Genomic DNA, 26,022 nt, shown 5'->3' with positions numbered 1-26,022 from the left:
TGTAACAGTATATTTATAATTTAAAGTAGTCACTGGTTTATGTGTGCTTTGTACTAACTCAAAGATCATGATCCATGTCCTCCCAGTCATTAAACTCCTGTCATCAGGCTTGTCCACATGATCAATGTTGTAGTCTTTTGAACACTGTCACAACACATTGAACTTAATTTTTAAAGCAGTTGTAGATACAAGTAGCAGTAACGTTAACCCAAGCATTTATCTTCATGTGCAACACATTAATTTCCCATTGTATTGTCTATAGATTGAATAATTCTTTGTCTCTTGTTTAATCTATATAAGGTCTTAAAAGTTTTTATAATTTCCTGATTGACAGTTTGAAGTACAACTTAGTTTTGGGAGATAGAAAGGTTAATTCGATGTTCTCCATGTTAAGCTTTGGATGTGCCAGACACTTGTCCATATTAGTGATTTCTTTTTCTTGTTTAATTGTCTATCCCAGGAGCAAAGATAATCTTCAAATACAGAAGCTGTCACCCAAGCATTGGCATTATGCACATATTTAACAGAAAGATACACCTTTGAAATTTCTAGGAGATTTACTCTTTCCTATTACTAATGGCTTCATCTCTGTTGTTCATGTCATATTGCAAGTTAATAGGACTGTAATTCTGTTCTTAACTTTCTTCCCTGCAGAAGTTGAGTCATTTGTAAACATCATGCAATGATCTGCAGTAGCTCTGTAGAATAGTCATGTTTCATCTGCATTAAAGATTCTTTTCTGTAGGTATTCACAGCTAGATTTCAGCTTATGACTTTTTCTTTCAGGTGAGGGCCGCTTTCAATATTTGGCATTAACTAAATTTTCAGAAAGCCAAAGTTTTACATTGTATTAAAGATATCTTCTGTTTAATACAGTTTTCCAATCAGTTTTTAGCCAGTTGTCACATTTTGAGCCATCAGAATCTTGTTTTTCTCCATGATTTTGTTTAAACAATACCATCTATCTTGTCAGCCATCCATTGGTTGCTTTAAATACTACTTCTAATTTTTCACCAAAATCATTGGCTTTATTCTAATATAATTCTGCATTATCTACAGCATGACATTTTCCTTAATGCTTTCTTCTGTTTTCAATAGTTCTATTAGAATTTAATGTATCATGATATTTTAAAAATGTTGACAAAGTTGACTGAGGCACTCCCAATTTAGCAGCTGCTGCTCTTTGAAATAGAATTCGTAAATTTTGCTATAAGATGTAACTTCTTTGTTACACTCAAATCTTTTCTCGTCTTCAGTGATATTTTTATAATAAACAATTACAATTTATATAGAAAAATCACTCACCAATCAACGAGGACTAACAGTAACACAGGGAAGTAAATAACTGGCTGAAGACACCAGAAAGATGTAAATTTTCTGCCTACTGTGTTTAATGTATAGCAGTGGAAATAATCTGCTCCAAATTGATTTTACCATTCTTGAACTAAAAACATGTTTATGAAATGGCCTTCTAAGAAACAGTGAAATCTGAGCTTACTGTGCAGGTAGGAAAATCCAGTTTTAACAATCATTAGCTGTTCAGTTATTGTTCTGAAGCTGTTTACTTGATACTTGTCTACTGTGTGTGGAGTGATGTCCCCCACCCATTACTTCTGAAAGAAAATCATTCAAGTAGATGGGTTGAGTGGCATTCATTTCTGTATGATGTCTGTCTGCTGTCTAGGTATGTGGCCTGCATTACAGAGTCATGTACATGGCATGGCAACAATAGTGGTAGTTAAATGAGTGTAGTTGTTGCAAGACACAACATATAACTTATTTTATGAATTTCTACAACTCTTACACAATATATTTTCCTCTCAGGTAAATCTTTGGTGATATTTATTTAAAAATATATTTTGTTTATTAACTAGTAGACTGAATGCATGGAGCAGAGTCCTTGATATGTCAATATTGCACTTGTTTAGTTGAGAAATTCTCCACGTTCTGTGGAACGTGAAGGTTTATTACCATGGTCACAAGAACCTGCCACCAGTAAATAAATATGGAAGTTTTCAGATCTTCAAAGTGGACTGACATTCATATTTCTGGATCATAAGGTAATAGGTTATTTAAAGTTCTCATTAGTGGATGTATGACTAATACGGAAGCAGACTTGAATTAAATTCTCTTCCAGCAACAGTGCCTTGTGCAGACTGAGTAGAGTGCAGTGCCAGATGATGTTGGTGCCCTATCCCGATAAGGGTTCAGGGATTTCTGTAAATTGGGTCGCTCAGAGATAGTGGTTCAGATGCTGGTCCAAGGCCAACATTAACAGCCAGGTAATGATGATCCAGGTGGTACTTTAAGTGAGCACATCTTTAAGAGAAAATTTTCTCTCGATTCTGATTCTGCCTCAGATAATTCGTTGATGCGATAATTGTTCCTGTGCCCAAGCGTTATCTTAACGCTTCGGCCTGCTTGACCCTCGGTTGTCAAGGGATACCAGGCTAGGTGGGCCCCAGAAACAAGACTGGTCACAGAGAGGGAGGGAACTTCGCCCCATAGTCCACATAAAACCAGGATCATGATAGACTATGGCCGCCAGATACGGAGTGTTTCGAATAAGTATTCACGTACAGCCGACAATGGGTGATTCCCGGACTTGTGTGTTGGGCTTGGGTCTAACAATTGCCGACTGTTGGATTAATAAATTGTTCCGAAATGTTGTCCGTGTCTTTTGACTGGGACGGTATATTTGCAACGAACTAAGCGCAATCAAAGGTAAAAGACAAATGACTTGTTCTTATGCTCATCTGCTTTTTAACGCGACGCATGCGATATTATCATTTTTGTATGTTGGCTAATATATGATACGTGAGAATTATATTTTTCATATATGCCTACAATTTGTACTTGACATTTTGTCTTATATTAATCCAAAGTTCGTTCCAGAATCTCTATTTTTTTGAGGGGGAATTTTAATAAAGAATATTGTGAATTCTATGTGAATTAGTATGCCGAATTCCGCTGGGCTGACACAAATCTAATTGCTCCTTAAAAAGGCTTGCAGTGCACTCTGTTCACGCCAGATTTAATGAAGAAATGTTGGCTGATTTGGTTACTGGATCAGAGGGACAGGTTCGTATGCAGCTCGTAAAAGTAATGGGTAAAATAAATTTTACCAGCCGTAAATGATCACTCCCCCCTCCCACTTTGGTTTCACTGCCTCATTTCATTCGTGGTCTTGAACTATGTGTTCCATAGAGCGTTCTTTCACGCAGGCGAAACCTAACCAACTAAAATCAATATTATTGTGCGTTAGCGGGTGCACTCTATGGAGTACTCTTGGTACTATGAACAGAGGAGGGTTCTTACTCGTTGTGCCATCTCTCGGGGAAATAAAGAAGTTCAACCGGTTTTGGTAGCTCTATCAATAATGCGAATCAGCATTATGATCTACTTTAATCACAGTTTCCGAAATTTGACATTTTAGACTCCCAGATTCTTTTGACCGTATAATCAGTGAAGTTTTGCCTAGAATTAGAAAGTTTAATCTTGAAACGATATTTAGGGATAGAATGTGCACGCTGATACTCCAGAGACCAAAGCAAGTTGCTTGTGCTTCTAAATGTCGTACAAGGGAATGGTTCAGTTGGTCAAGTCAAAAGGCGCTTGTAAGGCTGTGAAAGACTTGATAAATCACACACCCAATAAATAAAAAATAGGAACCAAGAAGCATAGGACTTAGATCAACGAAACAAGACAAGCTTGGTATTGGTGTTCCACACTTCTGTGACAGTTATAGTCCACAGATTTGTAGGTAGTTTGATGGGTAAAGATACAGGAAAGATGCAGATGGATCTGAACAGTCTGGGGGAGTGGGCGGTTGAAAATGCCGTGAAAATTAACCCAAGTAAAAGTAAGGCAGTTATTTCACGAGAAGTCAGCTGAAGGAACCACTAAACTATTCGTTATGGGACCAACTAATTCCGGAAGTGAGCAGTTTTAAATACTTGGGAATTATCTTAAGCAGCGATTTAAGCTGGGCTGATCAAGTAAATTATACGGTGACGAAAGCCTGGAAGGCACTTCATTTTACAATGCGTGTTCTCAAAAAGGGAAATAGTAACACTAAAATTCTAGCCTACACATAACTAGAGCGTCCGATTCTGGAATATGGGGCGACGTGCTGGGATCCTTATAGGGAGGGACAGAAAAATGAGTTAGAACGGGTCCAAAAGAAAGCATGTAAATTTATATATCATAGGAGCGATTCGAACTGGGAAACCCTGGCACAGCGTAGAAAGATAGCACGTCTATGTGCTCTCTTCAAAGCGTACACGGGAGAACGGGCATGGAAGGCTGTAGGTGAAAGATTGCAAAGGTCATACTATCTGAGCAGGGTTTATCATATTTGGAAAATTAGGAGCAGAAAGCAAAGGACAGATATCGGAAAATATTCCTTTGTAAATAGGACCACCCAACTCTGGAACCAGCTGCATGCGAATGATTTAGGGACTCTCTCCTGTAAACCAAGTACTTTTAGGAAGAAGGTTACAGAAGTGATAAATGAGATGGAGTGAAGGGAATACAAGGGTGGGTGCAGTGAAGGGAGGTAAATCGGGGTGAGGATGGGAAGGCTTCATAAGTGTAGTGAAGGTCCTGATGAAATGTGAGTGCCATCAGTTCATGACGTATGTAATTCATTACTGTTACTGTCCTATGTCTAGTTGGTATTAATTTTTAAGTTATCTACTTTAGGATATCTGTTGTGTTTAAATAATGGTGCCTTATGGTTTTGTAATTTTATGAGTTGTTTTATTTTGTGTGCTGTGTGTTGTTCTGTTGTGTCTTATTGTAGGACCACTGCCACCAGGTAAAAACCCATTTGCAGTTAATAATAAATAATAATAATGTATCACAAGAACATGCACACCCTGCACATGCATTGGATTATCCTATTAACGAATAGATTTAATGTCACTGAAATACAGAGTAGTCAATAATGAGATTACGCTGGTAAAGGAATCATTTATTATATACATCACATAAATGTGGCTGCTATCTACCATGTATAAGTAGATGTTTCTTCAAAGAATCCTTACGAATGAATGATTTTTTACAGATATCACAGGAATATGGCCTTTCTCCACTGTGCGTACGCTGATGTGTCTTCAGATTACTCTTTCAATTGAATGATTTGTTACATTCATCACAGGAAAATGGCATTTCTCCACTGTGTGTACACTGATGTCTCTTCAGACCACTCTGCTGAGTGAATGATTTGTTACATACATCACAGGAAAATGGCCTTTCTCCACTGTGCATACGCTGATGTGTCTTCAGATTACTCTTTCGATTGAATGATTTGTTACATTCATCACAGGAAAATGGCATTTCTCCACTGTGTGTACACTGATGTCTCTTCAGACCACTCTGCTGAGTGAATGATTTGTTACATACATCACAGGAAAATGGCATTTCTCCACTGTGTGTACGCTGATGTGTCTTCAGACTACTCTGCTGAGTGAATGATTTGTTACATACACCACAGGAAAATGGCCTTTCTCCACTGTGTGTATGCTGATGTGTCTTCAGATTACTCTGTTGATTGAATGATTTGTTACATACATCACAGGAAAATGGCCTTTCTCCACTGTGCGTATGCTGATGTCTCTTCAGATTACTCTGATCAATGAATGATTTGTTACATACATCACAGGAAGACGGTCGCTCACCATCATGTAACAAGTTCTGTTCATTCGGAGGACTCTAGCAAACAAATTGAAAAAAATATTAGGACAAACATTATTAGGAAGAAGAATGAGACTGAAAACAATGCTCAATAAATATTCCATTAGGAAAGTTATGTTCTTTCCAGAACAGATTTACTTTCTCAGTGGGATAGAATTATATTTCCTACTTCATTTAGTTCCTGGCTACCTGTGACAAATAGGTTAATTCACTTGCCAAGACCGTTATTTTATACTTAGCAAACAAACTCTTGACTGAGAGCATGCAGCAATGCAAAAGAGTTATATATTCAAACCACATATTTACATTCCATAACATAATGTCCAAGTTCAAGTTTGCTTCACCCAACCAGATTCGCTGTTAGAAAACCCGAATCAAATTGCTTAGCCTGATGGGGAGAGAAAAAAGAGAAATTATCCAATCTATTTGTTGGTATCTACAGAATCAAAAAGCAGAGATACACTGATGTAGTTATAATGGTAACATATAATTTTATGCATTATAATGAATCTTCTGATAAAAATCTTTCAAACAATATAGTTAACCATTAACTGGGTTCAATCTATGGTCAGATAAGAGTGAAAGGAGAATCTAAAATAAATAAACCTCAAGTCCACTCACATCCAACTAAATCAACAATGATTTTCTATTACTACTTGCATCATCTACTTATTAACCTCTTGTAATCCTTGCATCTCTTTATCCTCAGAACAGAATCTCATAAACACTGAACAAGTCGGCTTGGCAAAGAAAAACAAATGCAAATATTCTGACACATTCACAGCAATTTGGCCTCTGAGAATGCTGCCAGTGCCATTAGAGGTGTTTGGGGCAAGAGACCTTAGCTTGAGTAGGGTGCCTGGCCTCTGTTTGGACGGCTGATGATGTCAATATGAAGAATGACAACTTAAGATTTGCTCAGTGTCGTTGCGTAGCTAGCTGGTGATTCTCCACCACTACAACAAAGTCACTTTCACAAGCAAAAGCACATGTAGGCGACAATGTAAAGTACCAAATTTTGCCAATATGACACTGAAAAAAAACTGAAATGTTTATTCAAATAGAAAAATTCCCTAACATAAAACATCTTGAAAATACAATTAGCTGTTTGGTCTCAAGTTCTTACATATGGACAGAGGAATAGGTATAGCAAAGCTAAGAGGTACATTTCTGTAGCCTTCAGTTTCAAATGTGCTTAAAAATAAATCTGAGAAAAGTCTATATTATGCGGGTCCCTAGTAACTACATCACAGAATGTCTTCTGGCTGTGGATTAAAGAGAAGACCTCATGATGTAGGGGTAACTATTTCATTCTAAATACACCAAAGGAATTATTTGGGAACATCACTCAAGAATTTTATGTAATCAGTCAATACTGATCAGACATTCTGCATCTTTCCGGTACTGGAGAAAAATCAGGAGTGCAATGGAAGACATATCACCTATTTATAGCCTTCATGAAATCCTATGATTCAGTTAGGAGGGAAGCATTATGCATTGAGCATTTATAATGCATGTAAAAAACTTTCAGAGTTTTGCTACACAATAAAACAAGATTGGTATTCCTACCTCAATTGTACTACGTGTAGTGATTTTTTAAAACCCCGACAATCTTTTTGAATAGCCCTGTATACGAGGTGCGATCGGAAAGTTTCAAGACTGCGCCTATAAAAACCCGTACACTTATCTCAGGTATTAAATTCATCCATCACCCTCGAAGTAGTTCCCCTGGGAGTGAACACAACAATCCCAGCGCCACTGCCTAGCCTGGAAATCTTTCTTTGTCAGCCTGTCAAGCACCATCTGCGATTCTGGCTGAATCTCTTCTATCGTCTCAAATCTCCTTCCCTTTATCTGAATTTTCATCTTTGGGAAGAGGAAACCTAGAAAGGAAGTTGGGGTCGGTTCTTGCAAGATCTTTGAGCTCCTGACAAACGAGAAGTCGATTCTGCTTCTGGTCCTCAGACAGGATGCGTCGCATGTGGAGTTCTTCCTTTAGAATCAGCTGACAGGTCCCATAGCCTATCCCAACAATGTCGCACAGGTCGTTGATGGTACGACGTCGATCTTCGTGAATGGCCTGCCGAATCTTCGTAACATTTTCGGGCGTTGTGCTCGAAGATGGTCGTCCAGAACGCTCGTCATCATCGACAGAGGTTCGCCCATTTTTAAAACGTGAATGCCACACAAAAGTTTGTGCACGACCCATTGCGGACTCCCCAAATGCTTGCTTTAGCATTTCATAGGTTTCCGTAGCCGTTTTGGCGAGTCTTTGGCAAAATTTGATGCACACTCTTTGTTCCTGAAAATCCGCAATCGCAGGAGGGTCGGTGTAATGCACTACCAAAACGCCCGTAACTAAGAAACAAATGGTAATTCGATGATGCCGGCTGGTACACTGATTCACTATGAATGTCGGCCCAACCCCTTAGCGGCAGAAGCTCGTACTACATCCGGCTCGCCCTATATTGACACAGTCTTGAAACTTTCTGATCGCACCTCGTAGATGGATGAAACTACAGTGTCATGGTCTGTTAAAGGTACAAAGTCAGTAATTGATTATATATTAGATAAAAAAGCAGGAAAATTAATTAAAGATGTTCAGATGATTGGAGGATATGACACATTACTTGAGATTTGAGTTTCTCAAAGCACCTAGTAAGAAGATGGTCGTCTTCCACGTAATCTGACAGAACTTTCCTGATGTTTGAGGTGCTTGCTGCCTCTATCATCGGGGCAATGACTCAACACCCTGATGATGTTATATTATTCTAGTTTACAATATAACAGTGTGATTGTATGAATGACAGTGTTATGCTCACCAATATCATAATAAATGAGTGATGTATCATGTACTTGACAAAAATTCATATCCTTTATAAAGACAATAAATCTTAGCCTTTTTTTGCATTTCATCACAGAAACATTTAATTGTAATGAATATTATTTGATGTCCACAAGCAAAATAATATTTTTTCAGATGTTATTATACAAAGAAAACAACAGAATTTGTAGGGCTAATTATATATAACTAACTAGATGGCTTACGGAACCCGAAGGTTCATCAGGGAATTAACCAAAGCCCTCCACCAGTCCCTGTCCTGGGACAAAAAAATCCAGTCTCCCTCAACTCCTATCTCCCATAGTTCCCACCTGAGGTTATACTCCCATCTACGTCTAGGTCTCCATAGTGGTCTAAAGCCCTCAGGATTCCCGACCAATACCCGGTGAACATACCCTGCCCCATCCATGTGTGCCACATGCCCCACCTATCTCACGCCCCTTGACTTAATCACTCGGATAATACTGGGGGAGGAGTACAAATTTTTAAGCTCATTTTTATGCAATTTTCTCCATGCCCCATCGTGTTCTCTCCTAGGCCTAAATATCCTCCTCAACACCATATTCTCAAACACCTGCAATCTATGCTCCTCCTTCAGAGTGAGAGACCATGTTTCACATGCATACAAAACAAATATATATATAAAAATCACCTGCCAGCGACACGGTAACAAGTTTAATTAAAAATTGCTTATATCGGAAGATTCAGGAGGATCTGTTCATCATTCAGTAATAACCCTAATTATGAATCATGTGAAGGAAGAAGTTTCAGACAGTAATCCAGAGATTCAGCTCATCTTTTCCTTTAAGAAATGAGTAACGTGCACTTAAACCTAAGTGTGTCGTTTACTGGAGAAGACCTCATTTGATTCAAACTGACGCTAATCTAAAATTGTCAGTAAATCACAATGAATTACCCAAAGACAGGAATACTGACAATGCATTTTACATTTGGGGTCTCGGGTTCGATTCCCGGCAGTGCCCGAATTTATAACTTGTGTTGGGCAAGGCCGTGGTCTAGGCAACACGGAGTTTTCCTCCGGGGCCTTCCCCGGTTTCTCCGTGGCATCCCAACAATTACTCCATTCACACACAGAAGAAGGCAATGGCAAACCACTTCTGGATCATCTGCCAAGAACGTATATGAACAGGTCCCAGTCTGAGAAAAGGATGGAAGGTTCCTGTTCATATGGACCTGTCGTCAGACAGAACACTAAATAAAATAGTGTCTAACAATTGATGTAGCATTCCCCCATAAATACCTACCATTAAATCAAGTGTCTTACATTGATGCAGTCTCAATGTCAAGGCAATATAATACTTCAGAAAATTAACAATGTCCAACATAGTCATATAACAAATCAATTAATATTACAATTTTAGAAGGTCATCAATTATCCTGTTAAAGATGCTTAATGGAAATGGCAGTTCTATGCCACAGTAGTGATACACGCTGCAACAAAGTTAAAGAAAGAAAGAAAGAAAGAAAGGGAAATAAAAGACACCACGAGAAAACCTTCAAACATTCAGATGCACAAAAATGTGCATACAATTCAATGGAAAATAATGTAGAAAACTATCAAAGGCTTGTGTGGCTACATCTGTCTAAAACATTTCTTGTATTTCTCAATATTTAGTATCACATGTCTTAAAATAAAACTAACACAAAACAGAAGGGATATTCCACAAACAGCAGGCAACAAATACAATTCCCTTCAACTAGTTTGCAACGGACCCTTCAAGATCTATTCAGCAGTGCGGAATTGCTTCATGTGGACAGACAAATTGAGATGCAACGTGTCTAAAAATGCTCTCACAATTCACCTCATGCTCTGCCTTTATTACTGGAAATGTTATCATGACAGGATCCTCCTCCACTTTCACACATCCATCATCCTCAACTTTGATATCGATGACTTGATTGTCATCATAAGAAGCCTCAAAACTCGTTTCACTATAAGAATCAGGTACAACTTGCTGTAAATTGATGGAGTCCTGTAAAATAATCATATTTATTATGAGTCTTGACTTTGCGCTCTCACTGCATGAAAAGGAATAATTATCAATACACTTGTACTGAATCAAACTAATAGCAGCTGCGGAACATCTTTAATGGAGCCCGACGATGGTGCATTTTATTTACTATTGTTGTATTTCTTTACATGATCTGTCACTTGATATTTTAAAACAAGATCACTACGATCTGGGAACTAGATTTGCTCTGGTCCCATACAAGGGACTAATCCCAAAGAATTAATAAGACTCTTCTATGGGACAAATCAGAATAGGTATTTTCACCTTAAGACAAGAGCAGATCCAGATCTCAAAATATAGCGGATCTATTTTAGAATACCAAACTATGGACAAAGTCCAAAAAAACACCAACATGCTATCATAGTAGCTGTTTCATAAAGATTTTCTTTCTTATAACTATCAAAACCATTACTATGAAAAGGATTTTTCTAATACAAATATCACTTCAATAGTATTGTCTCCATGTAATATGAAATCAAAGACATCCACATCAGTTTACTTGGCATGTTTAAACCAAAACAGTGACAATGGCTCAGCTCATTAACGCTTGGTTTAAGTAATGAGACAGTAAAGCACATATTAAATGGTCACAAAAATTTTGTTACGGGGTTTATTCGATAGTTACATGTACACACTATGAATAAAGTGCACACAATAATGAAATTACATTTTGTATGTTCTGGACAGAAATACTGAGCAGAGTATCACATTAACGCTCCTCCGTCCAAGCCAACTTTATATATGAAGTCAAGTTAACCTCTTAAATATTTGATTCAATTAAAGCTGTGCCAAAACGACAGAGCAAAGGAGAATATTTGGGTCTACAGAAATAAAGTCAAAAACAAAGCACAAAATGTTATGATACAAATTGCTTCTTCATTAAAAGTCTCCATGGCTGCAAATTTATCTCCTGATCAAAGTTTAATATTACATACTCAACGTCAGCTTCCCACATGGAAAGAGTTAACGATGCTTGTCAGAAATGACAACACTGTTCTAATATATCAGTATAAATTGTATCAAGACACAAAAGAAAGAAATGATAATCTTAAAACATTCATAGTTCCTGTGAATTGTAAAAGAGATTCAATAGGAGGCAGTATTTTGAATACGAAGCCCACAAATTATACAAGATTTATGGGCCACATTTGACTAAAATATTTCTCAGTTTGGTCAATGTTTAATTTCACATGTTTTAAAACTGATCCAACAGAAATTTAAAATGGTATTTCATAAACACTGAGCAACAAAATTCAGTCCTCTGGCACCATTTTCCAAAGGACACTTCAAAATCCATTCACCAGAGTGGAATTGCTTCATGTGGAGATGGACAAGAGAAACACAATAGGTAATCCTACAGATTTCTTAAAAGTTAATTATAATGTACAACTCATCGTATGTTCAGACTGTATTAATGGAAGTTTTGCTATACGATCCTCCTCTTCTTGCGTATCAGCAAAATCCTCAATTTTTATATTCATGATCTGCGAAAGAAGACGTTACACATGTGTCATTCTATGAACCAGGTACAACTTTCAGTAATATGAAGTTATGCGGAACCTGCATACCTGATGCTGATCATGACCACGTTTTGTCCACTTACAATTTTCATGTAAAATGTAATCATAACACAATAAGACATGCTTGCAAAATAAAGGGCAAGCGCAAGGATCAATAATCTTTCTTGGGTGATAGGTAACTTGGAGGAGCTGATAATTATATCGAGCATCATAAAAGAGCGTCTATATATATCTGGACTGAAAGAATTAGATTACAACTGTGGTAATGCATGTGCTGTACGAACAGCCTCAAGAATAACTGAACAAATTAAACGTAAAATCGAATGTTTCATTTCTTTACTGAACTAAGTTTGCTAAATAGACTAGTTCTCAGGCAGTCAAGAAATTATCCGCATATACGGAACTCAAAGGTTTACAGAGTGAGTTCAAAGAGCCTGCCACTGGTTGCTATCCTTAGCCACAAGGATCCAGTCCTTGTGATTATATCCTACTTCTTTAAGAACTATTTTAATATTATCCTCCAATCTATGTCTTCAACCACCAAGGGGTCTTATCTATTCAGGTTTTTGAACTGAATTCTTGTATTCATTTCAAATGTTTACATTCCCCACACATCCTCCTTGATTTGATAACCACGATATTTAATATTTGATGTAGACAAATGATTAAGAAGCTCCACATTAAGCGTCTTCTCCAGTCCTCACTATTTCCTTCATTGTTCCAAATAATGTGCTCTGTACCCCAACTGTCAAAAAGCATCAACGAATGTTCTTCCCTTAACCCTTTACAGCTGAAGTCGTCAAAAAAACATAATAATTCAGTCAATACCTGCCTCAAAAGAAAAACCACACATTCGCATTACAAGATCAATTAACTAACACATACTGAAAGCCATCTCTAATAAGTATGACTGTACATCAAACATGTCGTCATTCTACAGAGCACAAAACAGCGACAATTACCTATTCAATCAAATAACAAACATATCCATCATAAAATTAAGAAAGAAAGTAAGAAATTAAATTCCACTTGGCAAATAACCAAAAAAATAATACAAATATAATTTGGAAGAAATTTAACAGTAAACACATAACATCAACATAAAAACAACATAATAGCACAAATAAACAAACAAAGGACATAAAGATAAATGGTTGTATAAACATGCAAACAAACATGGCATATAACAAAATTAAAAAAAATGCTGATAAAAATAGCTTTGCAAACCACTGATATGTTTTAAAAACCACCAAAAACCTAAATCACAAAAAAAATTGATAATGGAGGTGCAAATATACTAAACTGTAGAGACTGCACACTAATTATATAGCACAAAGAGATCACACACTTCAAATGAGGTTTAAAGAACATGTATGTTCAATATCGAACAATAGAGATCATCAGGTAATGCACATCATATCCCAAATACAGGAGAATCCTATGGCCCCACAGAAGATTCTTGGAAATAATAAAAACAGACAGTAAAGAAAGATGTTTAAACTATTAGAGAAACACCACATATACTGCGCCCAAAACCAAACCAACAGCACACATCTTCCCCCCTAACGAGGGGAGTTTGAAAAGTAATGCGACTACTCGCATTACCCACAATCTGAAGATTCCTGAGGCTTGGGCACTTTCTCTGCCAAAGTTTACAGCCTTCACATGCTATACATCTTTTGCAGCTTCTCACCAACTTCTCAAACACGTGCAGTAGCCCATTTCGACATCTTGTGTAGGGCAGCAGCGGTAGCTCGTTTAACTTCAGTGGCATGTTCAAGCGCTGGAAATGCTCAAAAATCAAATGGAGCAAGGTCTGAACTGTAGGGTGCGTGTTCTACAGGTGGTCCATCGATGTCTTGTAGTGCCTCCGTAGCAACATACAGGGCTGTGGAGTCAGTATTGAAGCCTCCGACTCTGGCCCCTTCATTAAAGCTCAATATGTATTAACGATGGAAAACCTACTAAAATTGTAAATGGTACCACAAGAGATTTCATCACCACCACATGGATCATCAGGCTAATTTTTAGACTTATAACATATACTTAAATACACGTACAATGGTTATTGCAGAAATCCGGTGATTTGTAGACAGTTTGCATTCTTAAGGCGCCAGAGCGAAAGTTACAAAGCATTTTTACCGACCCAGCAGCCCTGGCCACATGTGCAATATGTGGTCCTGCATTGCCTTGAAGCAGACACCACCTTTTCTTCAAGAACTCTGACCACTCCTTTCTGAAGTGCATTCCCCAAATAAGTTTCAAGTATATATCCATAGTAAACACCATTCAAAGTTTGCTTCTGAGGTAGCCATTGTGGAAGAATAGTGCCTTTTGGGTCAAAATATAATATCAGCATCACTTTTCCAGATGATAGTGCTTAATCTCCCTCTTCGAGCACCATCAACCACCCTTTTGTTTCCATTTTTAAAATGTTTCAACACCTGAAACATTGTAGCTCGGCTCATTGTTTCTGTTCCATACACATTCTGTAACACCTTTAAAGTCTCTTCACCGCTTTTTCTGAGCTTCACACAAAATTCTATTGCACATCTCTGCCTTAAAACATGAAATGTCGTTCTGTTCCACTAATGCAAAACAGGATTTTCGTGCCAGAGATTTTACACACACACACACCTTGGAAAATGATTATATCTGTATTAATAGCTAAACACACTTGAGGAAACAAAACAGCACAAGTGCCATCTTGATCAAGGCCACTAACAATGAGCAGTGTTGCCAATCTCATTACTCTTCAAATCCCCCTTGTACATAGATCATATAGCATGACATTATACCATGATACACAGTGCAGTACACTCCTCCTCAACAGACGACAGATGAAAGCCACAAGACCTACTGTAAGTGTTAATGCAGTCTTAAATATATTTAAATATATACACAAATATATGAAATGTTATTTATTACACATATTATTGCAGACCTTAATTACTCCACAGACATCCAATATCACAGAAGATTGTATCAACAGAACACACAGCAAGAAGCAAGATACCAAAATGCAGTAAACATATCTACATAGGAGAAACTGCGCCAACCCAACATCATACGAGCATCCAGCCTTAACACGTAAACACGACAAAGCCACAGAAGTTTGGAGTTCAGTGGACATTAACAGTAACAGAAATGTAATATTGTTGTATCCCGGGGGATTGGCCAGTCCCGCAGGAGTGCAATATTCCCGAGCGGCTAGGAACGATGGTCGGCGATAGTAGGTTCCAATACACAGCTTAAGGTTAATGCCTAGTCTGACGAGAAGACGTTCGAAGGTTGATGATTTATTTCGATAATTGCAATGAGTACAGTTCGTATGAAACACAATGTTGAATATATATAGATAGAAATAATTGAGTAGACCAGCAGAGTTTCCCCCTGACGAGTAACGTGAAATGTCCAATGTGTCTTCGAAATTCACTGGTTATAAGCAAATCTCGATATCACCCTTGTGACGTCAGTGACGGCTTTTTACATGCAAGCTGTAACTTTGTCCCAAGGCGTGGTTCTGGATCCAATTAGAGGACATGATAAACCCCTAGGACCGCGACCCCTTGCCCCGTCAATGTTTGGGTGTCCTGACCTCGGCAGGCCTTCTCTATCTGTGAATATAATTGGAACCCTTTTCAATAAACTTATCTGGAGCAGACACCATAATGGCTTCCTGTCACCCCTGTCTACAACAGCTGGAAATGGAAAGTCTTGCTTTCTGTACAAGGTCGACAATATGACTACTACACTTTATTTAGTAACTTAATGATTCTACCTTATAATTAATTACATATGTGCTCTATGTGGTTATTATGATTCCCATAATTAGATTATTCTACATAGGTATACAACAATACGAATATGGAATTGGAAATATATTTTTCACTTATACTAACTCATACAGTAAGAAGAAACACTCAGGCATTTGTATAAATGGACAGGAAAAAAAAGCTCATCTGAAAGGAAGGCTTACCTCAGTTTCATCTTTTTTTATTGAAGTTCCTGATTGTATATGAACCTCATCTGATACCACACAAATGGAATCTTTTTCACTTTGAACATCAACATCATTTTCCATTTTGATTTTACCCATTTTCTGCTGTAAAATTAAAATTAAATTATAGAATTGTGGAAATCGAGGGAAAGAGTTGTACTCTGAATAATGCATATGAGCAATATTCTAGTAACATGACGGCATTCATGCATGCCTGTCATTACTGCTAAACATAAAAGAATATAAGTAATTTAAAATTAAAATTTTATATTTTAATCCAATTTCTGTAAAATGTCAAAATCAAGCAGAAAATTAGTACATTACATAAAATATTTTAAACATTTTTAGTATGTGACTATTTAACATTCATCATATGGGAATTAGGGACTTCAATTCCCATATTACAGGACAGCAGATTAATGGTTTAGTGCAATTTCAAAGTGATTTGTGGCCTAAGCTGTGTCATGTGGACAATAAAACTATATACTTTCCATATTTTACAGGAACAGTTTTTAAGAGTGAAGATTTACGTGAGTTCTCTAATCCTGGAACCTACTGACAGTTTTAATTAATTTCAGATTGAATGCTCACTGAACCAGATGAACTTCACTGTAGACATGCCTTCTGATGCACAGAGAATGGACAAGGCGGTTTCTCTCAATGCGGCTTGCAAAGAAGCCAGAATTCTTTCAGTCATGATATTAACACCAAACAAAGAATGGTAAGGTTTCCTGGTCTGAAAACCAAAATAACTGCTAGCTTCTGGTTTATAAGACTTTCAGGGCTGTCACAAAGATATGTTGCTCTGGAGTTGACAAATGAGACTCATGTTTTTAATTTTCCAGATCAAATTAGGTGGTCAAAGATATTCACATATTTTGAACATCATCTTACAACAGATGAAGACAAAAGGAATCTCTCGGGTGACACCTGACAAGGTTGCAATACAAAATCACAAAACATGGCTTACTTACAGTCAAAAGCACTCAGTTTCTGAGGACCTAAGAATCTGGTGATGATAGAATTATTCCAATTCGAAAATCCTTTGGAAATTAAGTATCATTTTCTTTATTTCAGCAACAGGTATGAAAGAGAAAGGTAAAAGAACTTATCTCTTCAACCTACACTTACTGTTGCTCACACAAGGCAGTGCAGAAGAAAAAAAATTATGACGCTAGTAGCCATCCTGTTTGAAGTGTTTTCCAGCCTGATCACAGTATGTACTAGAAACCCAGTTTCATTACTACTGTTTGGATCCCATTATTATTATGAATATTTTTCATTACTTAATTTCTTACTCAACAAGAGAATACTCGTATACACAGTGCAATGTTGCGAACATTACAAATAAACAGAATGCTTTCCAAATTTGTATATACAAGTAAATCTTGATAGAATGATAATTTTAATCAGGCCACACTAGAAAGTATACAGCGCTTAAGTTTCATGACATGATGCCGCTACTTGCACGCTTCTACAGTTGAGAACTGAATAAAGTGGAAAATAGAAACAGAAACAGTAGAAGTGAGTCTTCCGAGACGTTTCTGGGGATAACCTCAAAGGCCAACTGACCAATACATTTTTTACAACTCTTAAGGCTCTTTTTACATAAATCAAAGAATCTGAGATTACATAGTTACTTGTAATTAACACATTGTTTCCTTAAACGGTATTACAATTTTGACCTTTGTAATGGTGAAGTGTTCTGTTTGTCTTTGAGGTAAGGACTGAATTATTATTCATTCTTTGAATAAGGTCGATTCATCAAATCATTCAATCCTGTACAGACAGAGATCTAAATAATATGTAACAAATCAGTACGCAACACAACACATTACCATTACAACGATGACCTAGTTAATGTTAAGGAGATAATCGCTACAATGAGAATCATGCAAAACACAAATACTTAAAATACATCGTTACTGGTTATTAAAGGAGATGGTACTTACAGACACCACTCGATTTTAAAAGATTAAGTGTGTGTATGCGCATCACTGATGCTAATCATTCTCGAAGATTTGGGAAAACGTAATGTAGTACAGCATTTAATTAATAATAAACAATATTCAAGTTGTCGTTCACAATCACAACGTAACAAAAACTTCGTGGGGAACGCTAAAAATTGCTTAAGACAGGATTTCTGTAGAGTCACAAATCTAGCCAATCCATAATCGAGAGCAGGACACGGAGACGAGGCAGACTTCCGGCTAAAATTCTGCAAAACCAAAAAAAGAGTTTTATTAATCCGATTCTCTTGATGCAAGCAATTCAAACAATTTTTTTGTTTATAATTTTAATTTAATAATGTTTATATTTTCTTCCTTTACGGTTTGCGACTTTTTGTGACGTCATGTCAATCCTATCTGCAGGATTGCGTCACAGGGACGCCATTCTGATTGAGTACGTGATTTGAATTAGATGTGTGTCACACCATTTCACAAAATTAATCAGAATTTTTAAGAAAGACGCTGGAACAAGTTTTCAGCGGATCATCGCAATAAGGATTATGTTTAATAAAGCCAGCAGAATGAGGACTTGTGTTCTTTGTGCCAGAAGTCGTTTACGGGAAACAGAAGAGCTTAAGATGTGGGGACTGTGAAATTCGTTTTCACTGCTCCTGTCTTAAAATTGGTGAAGCTGAGATAGCTCTTTACATGGCTTCGGGAAAATCATCTTATAAGTGCTCAAATTGTACCAGTACAGGGAAATTTACGAGGACAAACGACACACCTGTTAAACAACGGTCCGTGTCGCTGTCTGACTCAACGAAGAAGATCATTTCTCCTGAGAGGCAGCCTGTACTACCTTGCCCAGATATTAATAGTATCGATACACTCAGTGTTCAACTTGAGACGGTCCGTCTTAACAGGCAGACCACCATTGATATGCTACAGATTCTTGTAGACATGGTGGGTAAACTGTCTGAGGAGGTCACTGTACTTAGAAGCGAAAATTTGGATATGAGAAGACAGATTATGGACCTATAGGTGGCATCAGATAGAACTCCTGTTAGGTCATTGCCCCCAGCAGCAAAGTCCTACAGTGAAGTGGCTGCCGCCCGTTTGCCTGTTCAACATTCCGTGTCTGCTAGTGTTTCTGACATCAGCACCTTTCCTGTTAAGTCTACTGCCGGGAAGAATGCTGATGTTGCTGTTCCTACTATGAATTTGTGACAGTCGTCGGCAAAAAGAAAAAGGTATTGTCCGAGAAAGAAGCCCCAACCAGTGTTACGCAGCCACTGCGTAGAAATAGGGTCCCTTTGATTGGGGTTAGAAGCGTTTCACCCTCCCCATCATTGCCAAAAGACCCCGAACTAAATCACTTTTTGTTTCTCGTTTTTCTCCGGACGTCTCCGAAAAAGATGTTGAAAAATCTCTTCTGGAACAACTTAATATAACTTTACTGGTTTGTACCAGGCTTAAGACCAAATTTACGTCTTATGCCTCTTTTTGTGTTTCTGTAAATGAGGAAGACTTTCCTTTAATTAATAATATCGGGGTGTGGCTTAATTGCTCCGTTTTTTGGGAGGCTCAACTCCAACCAAATTTATTCCCCGGATGACCCCGTCCTTTCTGTAGCTAGTTCACGGGTTTTGCCTCTGGATGCAGCGCCCTCTGATGTTGTGTGGAGGAGGCGCTTCTCCCTGTTTAGTTGACCATCTCTCATTGGGGTATCAGTAGAGCCATGCCTTGTGACGGTGATCTTGATATTTTTTATCAAAATTTGCGTGGCTCAGGACTAAATCATCTGTAGTTTAGATAATGTGTGCTCTTCTGGATTTAAAATTATTTGCCTAACCGAAACCTGGTTAAACGATTCATTTGCTACCCATAATTTGTTTCCTGAAACTTACATAGTTCATCGTGCCGACAGAGTCTATGGCTCCATTTTACGTGGCGGCGGCGCATTAATCGCTATCTCTGACTGTTATGGGAGTGAAGCGTCGAGTCGATCTCGAATTTTGTGAAGAAATTGTATGGGTGGAGATCGCAATGTGTGATGGGCATAATTTACTTATTGGTAATCACTATTTCTAGCCCGACACAAAGGTTGACAAGTTAAATAATTATTTTAGATTTTTGGTAAAATCCTTAGATACTTTCAATTATCGCATCTTGTTACTTGGAGACTTTAATGTCCCTGGTTTTGATTGGAATTGTGGTTTGTCATCCGCAAATTCTCACTATTATGCCAAGTTGAAAGGAGATATGATTTACTCTTTTATTTGTTTCCTTGGCTTAAGTCAATACAATCACTCATATGATGGCATCAACTTACCTGACCTTGTTTTTACAATTTTCAAGCTTAATATACCCACGCATTCCACCTGACAGTCTCTCACCCACTGTTCTGGAGTTCACAGGTAAGCCACTATTTATCTTAACACGCAAACTTAAAGTAATGTTTGGAATGGTATATTCTTTGCTGTACACTGATGTTCAAATGTGATCCAAGGCCACTGTTATGTGATGATTTGTCCCATCATTTTGTTGAACTACATGTTTAAAAATGACAGGTCATTCTTGTACTCATGCTCCAACCAGGATCACGGAAACACGAGTGACCAGGCCTGGTTCTCAATGGGGCAAACCTAGAGCTGTTACCTGGGAATAGGCCCTAACAAAGCCAGTATGCTGGGGAAGGACCTGGGTGGCAAAGCCCCACTGTAACGTTAGTATCATACATCTATTCAAATCATAGCTTCCTGGTTACAACACAAAATGCAATGACCTAAAACAAAGTGTTCTGTGTCACTAAAATCTATCTGAACAAAGAAGTGGTCATGTACCTTCCCTACTCTAAACTTATAAAACTCCTGTTCGGAGTACTCTAGTTAATCCCCAATGAATATTTGGTTACTACGTGAAGTAATGCTCACATTTTGAAGTTATTAGGTTCAAGCCATATTTGGAGATAGCTTTTATCACTTTATTTTTTTTATTTCCAGGAGTATTCAAATTTAAAGTAGGTAACTACAACTTCCATGTATCTTTCTATGCAAACTGTAAAATTCAGGCTGCCACATCTTACTTGGCAATACATAAGCAATGCCTGCACATGATGATTCATGAAACAGACCAATGACCATTTCTGATTTGATTCCAGGCAATCCATACACTGCACAGACAAGACGCTTCACAATTTCCTGGGTTCTCTGTTGTTACTGACCTTCTGTTAGTGGTTGTAGGATTGTAAGTTTTAACATCTGGTTTTCAACATTTTATATTTGAAAACTTTGCTTCCAGGTGAACAGTAACGAACTAAGTACAAATGCAAACTGGTTCATCAGTCTCTCTCTCAATATATGTATATAACACACACACACACAAGATAGAGAGAGTGTGTGCATATATATATGGGATGAAATAGGTTAAGTTGCTCCACATGTGACCATATAAACTGCACTATCATAATTGCTATAAAATGGATCCGATTAACCAGAGGTGAGGGAATGGATTAAAATAGAAGAGAACAGAATAATCACAAGTGATGATCCATGCGAAGAAAAGGGCATATACGTAAGAAATGTATCTATGAGTATCATACAAACCTCAACAAAGTATCTTTACCAAATATACAAGAAACTGCAGTATGAATTCAAAGTAGAACAGAATAGAATTTATTTACATTCCACAGATCCTTTATAGACCTCAGCCAAGGATGTAGAACAGGTCATAGCACAAATACAAATATAAATACAAAGATATTATTACAGCTATTTACAGTTTTTGAAACTACAGTATTACAGCAAAATAATTATGATGAAAAACCATCACCATTGTTGCTTACATGCATTTATAATAGTTAAGACTTTTTAAGTGATGTAAATTCTTCTACTGAGTAGGAGTGAGATAGGAGATACTCTTTTAACTCTGGCTTAAACAATTACTGGGTAGTGGAAGAATATTAAAACTTCTTAAATAATTCCCTACAAGAGGTTCTCCTTTAAGTGCCTGCCATTATTCTAAGTATTCTCTTTTCAATGTAATATACTTTTTTGCTGTTCATTGATATTGCCCAGAAAATTATTTCGTATGACACGATGGAATGGTAGCAAGCAAAATAAACTAATTTTAAAGTTTCTGTTTTCATGAGTGCTGCAATTGTCCTCGTAGCAAAACATGCCGAGCTTAGTTTTGGGATAATGTATTGAATATTTTTTTCGGTCAGGCCAATAAATTTAGTTTCTTCTATTTCGATTATTTTATCATCATACCCTATATTTAGATTTACACAAGTTCTGCTGTTACTTTAAAATTTCGTGAAATTTCTTTTGACAAAATTTAATGAGTTTATTGGCTTTAATCCTCTTGTTCAATCTAGCAGACATCATTTATGAAGTAACCAATAACCTATAATTATCTAATTTGAAGCTATTAATTTATGGCATATCTGAACGAAAACAAGGAACATCATAGAATCAAGCCACGACACACCAAAAGTCAACGTAGGAGAGCATTTAAAATCAAATTAATTACCTTATTTTCACCTGTTAATTTGAAACCGAAAATGCTTCCATTCCCTTCGTGACTACTCTCGGCGCAGAGCATACAATCGTCAATGATATACGAAAGAGAAAACCAAAGCGAACATTAGAAACTGTGGAAGTATTCTCCTGCCATCTAGTCACCATTTTTACATAACACATAGATGTAGAGATCTCGGTAGATTGACGAGGTCTTCATCAAACAGTAGAAACTAATGCATGCTATAGGTATTAAAGTCACATAAATTGCATAGGCCGCATTTCTTAGCTGGCTTTTTCACTATATTGTTTTATTCACCACATGATTAAATGCGCAGGGAGGTACATTTTTCTCTACTTTGGGGGTTTTATTTTTGCATAAAGCATTTCACTTTGAGATATGAGCCCCCAACCAGGAAATAATATTAGAATTTTTTGTTTTCAGGAAAAGAAGCCAGATCCACTGAGAATACAAAAAAAAAGGTCATGGAAAAATTTAAGTAATTGAATTTATAACAAAGGAAAGGACAACTTTTCTGATGATTCTGTTGTCTTCCCATTCTTACAGAGGTGAGAGTTATTGAAGCTTACTTCTTATAGAGATTGCTTTAATAGGGATATTTCACCATATAGTCTGGTATAAATTGATTAACATTTCTGAGGTGCTTACTGCCTCTGAAACTTCAGTGAATTTCTAACAGAATACATGATGCAACACTCCAGAAGATAGCAAATTTATCTATTTACCTCCATGACAGCCTGATATATTATTTTGCTTCTTATGGTTCAAAGTAGGCTATGTAGTGCTGTGTTAAATAAACAAGGATATTAGTCACTTCATCGAAAACCTTAGTGGTATGAATTATCAGTGAAACCTGTAGTGACATGAATCTGTCGTTAAGCTAACCGACTGAAGTAAACAGAGAGGAGAAGTATTGTTATTTCTTATATTCTTGAGGTCTGAAGGTTTTAAATCCCTGTCACAGTTGCATGGCACCTATAAGAAACTGTCAACTGTGACCGCTTATACACACTGCTACTAAAGCTAAACTAAACCACATATGTAATGTGCAACCAGATAAATCAGCTGGTAGCAGGAAACGCCTACGTTGAAGGTCTTCAAAAAAGTATTCATGATAATTGCATTAATTACAGACATTACACACACACACACACAGCAATCTGACATGCAGTCTGTCATAACAATCTCAAGTGAAAGTAGACAACGGAGTACTGAAAGCGATGAATTTGTTAAACTTCCCATTGAGGTAAGGATTCTCAACATCTGCAGTGGCATCTAATCAGTTATGCATAAGATTATGTAGTGTATGATCTTGAATATTTTATTGTGACATGTGCTTTAATTTTTCGTTTTTAAAAGTTGAAGCTTATGTGGTCACCTCTTAAAAACATTCTACTAAAACAAATTTTTTTCGTTGCCTTGTTATATTTTAAATGTTTAATGTTATATGTTTTCATATTCCAAATTATAATATACATCCTGGAGTTCCTGCCTTTGTCACACAGAATAAGTGCCGCGCAAGTGTACCATTTGTGGCATATGGCATCAAAATACCTCGAACTGCATAGCAATAAAGTAGTGGTATTGCAAGATGACCTTACTAGACCACTACAAGTCTTCGAAAATAGTCTTGGAACATTTCTGAATTTTGTGTTCAAAAATGTAGAACTAGGAGGAAAATTAACCAAATTTTGGGATAGATTCTGTCCACAAATGCAGTTTCTTTCCATAGATAGTTGTGATATATCAGAAAAGACCTTCGAAGATATTTTATTAAAGTGCTCACATTTGGAAACTCTCAATGTGAGTGCTTGTCCTGATCTTTTAAAGCCAGGAAGGGTTCTGGAGCAGAAATCTGATGTTATTCTGCTTAGGAACACTCTTGTCAAACTTAAGGAGCTAAGTCATGCTTCAAATAAATATTTGTCAGATGCCCTTTTCAATAGATTTGTGGCAATTGCTTCCAATTTGGAAGATCTGCCATTGACAAGATGTCAGATATGTTTCGATTTTGAAAACCATTAGTAGCCATAAATTGTAAGTGAATGTAGAAGTTTGTATTGTACAATAAACCAGTTTGTATGTATGGGCTTGTACACTTTCTCTGATCCTTACTGTCAAAGCTCCTTAGGTTTCCCATATTTTTCATTCAACATTTCAAGCTTTAAAGCATGGATTGTTTTTATGGAAAGATTAGCTTATGTAGGTTATATGCTGTATGTAGAGGCTCTTTAAGGACTCTCATAGTTTCACAGGTTTGATAATTTTGTTGGTTAGTCAGAGCACTTGAAATAAATTGATTCTGTGTTCTAGTACCATAATGTCAGAAGAGGTATAGTGCATTGATCTGAATCATTCGAACATAATTTCTTTGAAACAGAAGTCAGAATGATGTTCATAAGAACATAACACATGCTGATGATAAGAAACTTAAAACTGTTTGTCCATTTGGGCGCGAGCAGTGGTGTCAGCTGACGTGCCGCTGAGAGAAACGGACTCGTCTCCGGGAGACCTGCGCCTAGATGCTACGTGCTTCGAGGGAGCGGGTCCCGGCTGGGAACCGGGGCCCTTAGCTAAAGGCTTTAGCGCCCCACTTTCCTGGTTCAGCGCGGCGGGGTGATCTTTAGTGGGGAGCAGTGCCGAGGAATCCACCCCAGGGTCGCCCCTTTATCCGGTCGACCGGCGCACGCCACGCTGACCTCAGCATAGCTGAAAGATCTGGTAATCACAATGTCACTAAAACAACACCTCTACTATACGCAAACAACAATAATTACGCTTCTAGCTCCCTGGAGACTAATCTTTCTCTGCCCTCCCAGCGCCTTGCCCAGAAGAGGAATGCCTTCTCGACACCAGCACATGATCAATCTGATTGACCACTCCCATACTTGGTACCTTCCAGGTCCCCTTGTGTTCGAAACAAGTGCTTTTGATGATCAGACTATTCATTAGCCTCTTCTGTGGGTGCATAAGCTGAAACAAAGGACAAGTTTCTGAAGAGTCCTTTGAGCCTTATCTAACACATTCTGTCTCCTAAAGTCTCAAAACCTAAATAGCTTCGTTTTTATTCACCCTGCCATGTCCATTCCACCTCACCACCTCCAATGCCACCACGTCCATCCCATACTTCAGCACCTCCATTTTTCCTGCCTTCTTCATGGTTCTAACATTCCATGTGGCCACAGTCAATGTCGCAGTTCGCTTCCGAGTCCGTGAACGTTTGCCAGTTCCATTACCTAATGATCCATCCATCCGAGGCTCTTTTGAGAGTATCCTAACAATACTTGTTTTCTGGGGTGGGGTTAACCCCAAGCCCAAGCTGGAGGACCAGGGTATCACTCTTAGTCTGGCGCATAGCCTTAGACCTGTCCGGCATGGGTGACCCTACCATGAGCCAAAGCTCCAGCCGGCATAGCCCTTTCACACGTGGCTCATGTGA

At 37.6% G+C, this 26,022-nt stretch overlaps 1 protein-coding gene and 2 long non-coding RNA genes across 4 annotated transcripts; 2 read left to right on the top strand and 1 right to left on the bottom strand.

The window, feature by feature from the left end:
* Positions 1-4,954: 4,954 nt before the first annotated feature.
* Positions 4,955-22,674, bottom strand: LOC147872886 (uncharacterized). Of its 2 annotated transcripts, XM_087354478.1 has the most exons (6): positions 22,575-22,674; positions 18,045-18,310; positions 16,072-16,197; positions 10,363-10,533; positions 6,004-6,085; positions 5,575-5,715 (listed from the first exon to the last, which is right to left on the bottom strand). In XM_087354478.1, exons 3-5 carry the CDS (start codon positions 16,189-16,191, stop codon positions 6,038-6,040), a joined length of 339 nt encoding a protein of 112 aa, XP_087210604.1. In that variant the 5' UTR covers positions 16,192-16,197; positions 18,045-18,310; positions 22,575-22,674; the 3' UTR covers positions 5,575-5,715; positions 6,004-6,037. The 2 variants fall into 2 exon arrangements, with proteins under 2 accessions (XP_087210603.1, XP_087210604.1); XM_087354477.1 differs by lacking the exon at positions 6,004-6,085 and having other exon boundaries at positions 4,955-5,715; positions 22,575-22,672.
* On the top strand, positions 16,677-18,179 carry LOC147872888 (uncharacterized). Its single transcript, XR_015536699.1, has 2 exons — positions 16,677-16,813; positions 16,938-18,179. It is a non-coding gene; the product is annotated as an uncharacterized LOC147872888 (long non-coding RNA).
* On the top strand, positions 18,341-21,373 carry LOC147872887 (uncharacterized). The gene is made up of 2 exons (XR_015536698.1): positions 18,341-20,766; positions 21,202-21,373. It is a non-coding gene; the product is annotated as an uncharacterized LOC147872887 (long non-coding RNA).
* Positions 22,675-26,022: the final 3,348 nt, after the last annotated feature.

This window comes from Zootermopsis nevadensis, unplaced genomic scaffold (assembly GCF_977971745.1).
Source record: "Zootermopsis nevadensis isolate Lab colony 2312 unplaced genomic scaffold, Znev_1.0 Znev_ptg000023l, whole genome shotgun sequence".
NCBI classification, from domain to species: Eukaryota; Metazoa; Arthropoda; class Insecta; order Blattodea; family Termopsidae; genus Zootermopsis; species Zootermopsis nevadensis.
Note: the sequence above shows the minus strand (reverse complement) of the source record. Positions and strands in the feature narration are given on the sequence as shown.